The sequence below is a fragment of the Porites lutea genome, chromosome 8 (assembly GCF_958299795.1).
Source record: "Porites lutea chromosome 8, jaPorLute2.1, whole genome shotgun sequence".
NCBI lineage: Eukaryota > Metazoa > Cnidaria > Anthozoa > Scleractinia > Poritidae > Porites > Porites lutea.
This window is the reverse complement of record NC_133208.1, coordinates 18586061-18592612: the sequence shown is the minus strand read 5'-3', so window position 1 is coordinate 18592612 and position 6552 is coordinate 18586061. Positions and strand designations below refer to the sequence as shown.

The 6552-nt window shown below is 38.1% G+C and overlaps 1 protein-coding gene across 2 annotated transcripts in view; it reads right to left on the bottom strand.

The window, feature by feature from the left end:
* Positions 1-5900, bottom strand: part of LOC140947078 (NPC intracellular cholesterol transporter 1-like) — a 30999-nt gene extending 25099 nt beyond the window's left edge. The window contains exons 1-2 of one of the 2 annotated variants that reach the window (XM_073396159.1): positions 5741-5900; positions 418-1713 (exon numbers count right to left, since the gene is read on the bottom strand). In XM_073396159.1, coding sequence (XP_073252260.1) covers positions 418-1713; positions 5741-5809 — 1365 coding nt within the window. In that variant the 5' untranslated portion in view covers positions 5810-5900. The remainder of the gene's footprint in view (positions 1-417; positions 1714-5740) is intronic. The other variant, XM_073396158.1, reaches the window with a different exon arrangement.
* Between the last annotated feature and the right edge of the window lie 652 nt (positions 5901-6552).

The following is a 6552-nucleotide window of genomic DNA, read 5'->3' as shown; positions in this document are numbered from 1 at the left end:
GTTTTTTTACCAAACTTCCTTACAACAAAATCTCCCCTGAGTCTAAGTAATGCAGAAATCCTATGCGAGGAACATGTACATTGTAAAATTGTAAACTTTTCTTGGCTATTGTTTTCAACTCTTATGACGTCACCTTTTAAAAATGGAGTATAAAATAATACATTTTATTTCATAGACTGCCTTTTTGTAGGTTTCCGCATTCTCCATGTGAAAATGAAACATTCTTATTTGAGGAAAGCATATTGTGCCATAACAAAAAAAATATTGCTTCTCTTCTAACCAGGATTATTAGTAACGTACATGTACTCGTAAGAATGATAAAGAATATTACATGTACATGTCGACCATACAGGGAAGCTTTCACTTATTAGAGAAAATGTAACAGTGTCACAATGCACATAAACACTATAAACTTACCTGATTTAGTAAATCTAGATGGAAGATAGGCCCAAATGGAACAAAATTACCATAAGGAGATTGCTTATATCCACCTGGTACATTTCTTGTTGGTCGAATAATAAGCTGTTCAGTGCGATAAAATGGACCAAACTTGGAGTCATAAATCTCCTTCTCTCTGCGGGCCTCACTGTTGGGAGCAGACCACAACTCTACAGGATCTGTTGTAACTGTGAAGAAAACAAGGCCACAAGCGAGTGCAATGATGATAATAGCACACCCCCCCATGACAACAAATGGATGAGAGCTACACCACACACCCCATTTAGTAAAGAAGTGACGCAAAACAGTTTCTAACGTGCCTCCAAGTTGCTCACACATTCCTGGAGATGAATCGGTGGATGTTGACTGAGTACTGGAAACTGGAGGATACACTCCACCATACTTTGAACTATCTGCAACCACAGCATAGCTGTTGTTCTTTTTCCTCATTGAGCAAAATATGCTGAGTGGAAAGAACACGACTACAAAGATAACATAGGCAACTAGCAGACTAAAAGAAAGAATGCTTAATCCAAAAATTGTCTCAGGCTTTGGCTTGGGCAGAGGAGGGGGTGGGACAGGGCAAGATGCAGTACAGTCTTGACAGCTGCATGGATTTGCTGTTCTGTTATTCCGAGGATCAATAAATTTTTGGTTACACTTGAAAATGGTCTCATTCATCCAAGTAAGGTTTGCTGCAAGTTTAGTCCTGTACTTAATATCGAATGGAGCATAACCATTTGTTGTGCTTCCCATGAAAGTAAGCAATTTTTGAGGTGTACATTTCGCAGCAGAAGTTCCACACAGAAAACTAAGAATTTTCTCATTGTTTCCTGGAAAAGTGACATCTTTGCAAGAGTTGAACAGGCCTTCCTTAAATTCAGGAGATACATAGTAATCCACTGCGGTTATTACGTTTGTTTTTTTCTCATACTCCTCTTCTGTCACATCCATGAAAAGTGATTGGTCTTGGCTGCAGGTCAATTCACAATATAATCTCCTCATGTTGTTCCAGCAAGCTGGACAGCGCGATGTTAACTGCTCCATAGTTTGCAAATTAGAGGTTAGTGCCTCAAGCTGATTGGTTGTGCAACAAGTGGGACGGCCTCGAAATTCTGGGCATCTGTCACTAAGAATTTGCTGGCCACGAGTGTCATTAAGATACTTGGCTGGCCCATTGTATAGACAGTTCTTGGGTTTCTGATCATGTGTACACTGACCATACCAAACACAATATCCCTTGGTATGATTTTTAATCATATCCTGTGAATTTACCTGAAAAGAAAATTATACCAAAAACAGATATGAGTGCCTTGGTAGGTTCAAGGCCGTGCTCTAAGAAAAACTGAAGGGAGATCCAGGTTGCCCAGCATAGGATTTATATGAATATGTTAGAGGTCAAAAGTAAATTCAGGTTAAAATGTTTTAACCTCGGTTGAATCTCAATTTTCTTTGTTCTCTACATGTAGCCCTTATTATTCATGAATTAGGGCTAGGAGACAAAGGAAGTTGAGATTCAACCTAGGTACCTAGGTTAAAAAATTTATACTTTCCAAGACTTTAGTTTCATGTGAATCACCCCCCCTCTTTTTTTTTTTTTGCTTACTCGCACGCTGTAGTGCGCTATTTCGTGTGGCGCGCGCACGAGTATGCCATCAAGCACGTGAGCTAATTTAACGAACTTTTTAACGGTAGTTATAGTCTTGTATACCCTGAAGAAGGCAGCATTGCCGAAACATCCGTTAAGATTCTTATAATAACAGCGTCAGATTTACAATTTTTAAATTTTTTTAAATTACAGTAACATTAAGTACTACGCTGCGCAGGTTTTTCAATCTTTATTAAAAAATTTTAACCTGAATTTAACTTTGACCTGTAACAAATACATGTAAGCTAAGATTTCCTGGTCACCCAAGAGCAAAAGAAAGGTGCCAGGGGCCACCATATGGAGCTAGAGCACAGCCACAAATTAGCAGTTTTGCACATGTCTTACAGAATAGCTTCTACACTAATGCTGTTACATTAGAACCCTAATACAAATGTACTGTAACTCAAACTAAGTCCCATTTCCCTTGGATTTCACCACCACTTTATCAGTCATTTTTACTCAGTTAACTTGAACTTGGACACCTTGAATTCTCTGCTAACTTGAACCAAAATGTCCTTTCCCTTGATGACGAATACCCCAAAAACCTGAATTCTGGTTCTTGCAACTCCACTCGGATGCCATCTCATTAGCTTTTCTTGTTGTATAATCAGTAAAAAACACTTGTGCAATGAACAGATCACGTTTTATCATAAAAATGCTACCACTAAAATAGTCTTCCAACAAAGAACTTAGAAAATGTGTGTGTGTGTGTGTGTGCGTTTGTGTGTGGGGGGGAAGGAGGGAGAGTGATCTTTTTGCGTGGTAATGGATTACATGGAAGGCAACCAAACATTTATCTTTCCACTTCTTATTCCATCGAGATTAGTCAGTCAGTATAATCTAAAGGGAAGATCTTTGCGTTAATTAAATCAATCAATCAATCAACTTGTTTATTTCACTACGTTAACCACACACAACAAAAGCTGATTTCGAGGTTCGATGTAAGCAAACGCGCATCACAAACAACTTCTAAGCAGTATGGTGATCACAAAAGTTACAAAGTTTCAGAGAAAAATTAATTAGGTAAAAATGCATACAATATAACTAGTTTTTCAATATAACTATGCTGGCGGGAGTTTTGAAGAGTAATAATTAACTTAAGTTTAAAATATACACAGAAAATAATTAATGAATCAGAGTGATCCAGCAGAAGGCGAAGAGGCAAGTTTGCTTTACATTTGGAAGGCGATTGTGCTGTTTTTGCCTCAAAAGAAAGATTATTCCAGAGCATTGCACCACTATACTTAATTAATTAACTGAAAATAGAAATCGCTAGTGTAAACTGTTGAAAACATGATGTAATGGTAAACTTGCTTAGATACCAAAGTAGAGGCCTAGACTGCAGCAAGTGAACATACAATAATTTCATACTACACAGGGCTCGACATCAAAAAAAAAGTGAAGTCGCATTTTTGCGACCAGTTAAGAAAAGTTAGTCACAAATTCTCAAAACCAAGTTGCAAAGCACAAGTTAATATTTAATAAGTCCTTTGACTAATAAATTAATAACTCCTTGATTTCAGCAGCTTTTATTCATTTCTAATAATGTCTGAGAAACAGTTTCTGAATTACTTTAACGGCACAATCAAGATTGTAAATTACAACGTTCGATCGATCCTGAAAAGGTACAATCCATACAAATAATCCTGTTAAATGATAATTTGTACTCAAGTTAAAATTCAATAAATGAAACAAATTATTATTAATCTTACCGTCTGTTAATAATGTGAAATCCCTGTAATGTTTGCCCTTGCTAAATACACCAAGCTCTTAATTATTATACATGCTCACAGAAATAGTGCAAAGCTTGTGTATACATTGACATTTTCAGCACATTTACCCTTCTGTTCCACTTGTACCTCAAAACTGCAAAGTCTATGTTTGACTGTGAGTTATATCCTTAAAGAAGTCTGAATCAAGCCAAAACAGATGTTGCACAGAACTTTAGTTATAATTTTTTCCCCAAAAAAGTATTTTTGTGTCGTAGAAATTAGTTCCCATACATGAAATACTACTTGTTTATAACAGAACTGCAGTAATGGGGTCTCATAACGTTGTTCATACATTGTGTTGTTTGGAACTCGAGCAGGATTTTACCACTACATTTTCAAATCTCCACAACAAGTAGGACACAAAATTTTCAAAGTTGTATTTCTTTCGTAATTTAGGTGAAAACTGATCGCAAAGTTGCGACTGCTGAACACGGCTTCTGATAGGTCGCAGAAGAAAAAGTCAAATTTCATGGGATTTTTAGGGACAAATTCGCGGAAAAATTGGCCGATTTCGAGGGGGTTTTCAGGGCAAACTTCACCAAAAAGCAATCAGTAAAAAACGGCCAACTTTGTGCTTATTTTCAAGGCAAATTTCAATAGAAATCGATTGCTTTTGCGCTGACCAGACCAGCATTTTTAATGTTTTTCTAACAGAGGTCATCATTTGCTCTTTCAACAACAATACACTCCAGAAATGAACCAATGGCTAGTGCCCAGTCTTTCGCAACATAATCGGGACGTTGTTTGCACGTTTCAGCGACAAAGTTCCAAGATAAATTTGTAAGTTTACGGCAAGTAAATAGCCCCTATAGCTGAAATAAGTTTCACATATGTTGTACAGACATGTATTTGATAATATTTTTACCAAATTTCGCTGTATTTTTCGTGTTTTTGTGAATTTTGTGGATTTACCTGAATTTTGCGGCTCCACGACCGCACAAAATATCAGAAGCCTTGGCTGAAGAAGTTTTAGTCGCAAAAGGGGAGAAAACTTGGTCGCAAATGCGACCGATACAGTTGCAATGACAAGCCCTGCTATAGGTTGCTTGTGCAAGAGTAGTCAGCAACAAGGTTCTTTTTGACCACGAGAAGGGGGAGAGGGCCTATACCCTCTTGAACCCTCCACTGACTGTCTACTTTTTGCAAGGGTCAATTTATGAAACCTTTTACAAGTGTTGCTATTATTTTAGAGCTGTAGCAACACTTTGGCCTAGTTCAGATGTGAACTAGGCCATGGTTATGGAACTCTCATCCAAAAACTATTTCAAAAGTAGCTAGTCTAGAGTTCACCGACCTGTACACGTTTCAATTAAACATACATTGTTATGTTTATGGCAAGTGTCATTTATCAGAAACAAAGAACTCAGCGCTTTCTTTAGATCTCTCTATAAGAATGATGCATGTTTTTACAAAAAAAAAAATCCTCTAAGCGTGCAGGTTATTTTGTTGCCTAAGAAGGATAACGTGCATCAACTACATGCATGCAGCTTGTAGCTAAACTTTCGTGCGTGATTACTTGTCATCGAAAATTGCGTAGCTCTCCTCAAGTTATACCTCTAACGATGAAAAAGTTTGCACCAAAAAGTGCATTTATTGTTTACAAACACAAGAATTAAAAAAAAAATGTGTCCAATCTAACAGCGCTACTTCCGAGTACAAGCCCCAGACGATGGAAACATACCTAACATAGAACCCACGACCATAATGTCACTGCACACATCCTATTGAAAACTGAATTTACACTGCTGTAAACTAAACGTAAAGACCTTTAACATTAGGAGGGGGAATTCTATTTGTTATTATCATTGTTGCTCCAGAAAAAATTGCTCTTCTTACCCAATATTTCTCGGAAACATGACAGTTATGCAATCAAGAGACCCACCTGAATCGCGAGTACGGTGATCATAAACACAGCCACGATCGAGCGAAGAATCAACATTGATAGAGCCATACTTCTTATTTTCTTTCCGACAACGTAGACTTAAACGGTAACTGCTTAGTTTTTTTTTTCGAATAGCCTTCTCTTCTTATCTGTTAGCGGCAAATCCTTGTAAAATACAACACTAAACCACGGTCAAATCCGGTAAGAGGAAAGAAGATCACGAGTTGTGAGCCCTCTATATATGCTAATGCATTGATGAGTCAGTCCATCAAAGCTGATTTCTGATTGGTAGATTGCTGTCAGACCATGGCCATATCTTGTGACGAAACACGGGTCACGAGATTCTCAGGAAAATTTGTTTTTTCCAGAAGGGGCGAAGGTCATAAAACCAGCTCGAAAGCAAAACGAAGAATTTGATTCTAGAGAAGCAAAGGGTTCAAGGAAATTATTCGTTTTTGTAATACCACAGTCGGATCTTTAGTTGGTTACATATCCACGTGACTTACTCGTGGGCGCCCCCAAGAGAGTACAATTCTTTTCTTCCGGATACTGTATGAACTTGTATGGTCAAGATAAAGCTCGTTGTTGTTGTTGTTTGGGGATGTGCCGCCCGGCTCGAGGGCCGGTTGTCCTAGCCTGACTATCAGGCGTTTCTGGGGAAAAGGGGCAAGATGGAAGCGAAAAAGGGAGAGAGCTGAAGGAGAGAAACGCCTGACACAGATGCTTTTACTGTAGCCTTCCACCCCCACACAGCATGATTTGATACCATCCAATCACAATCACTTCTGGTCAGCTTCAGGTGTCAAAAAGCT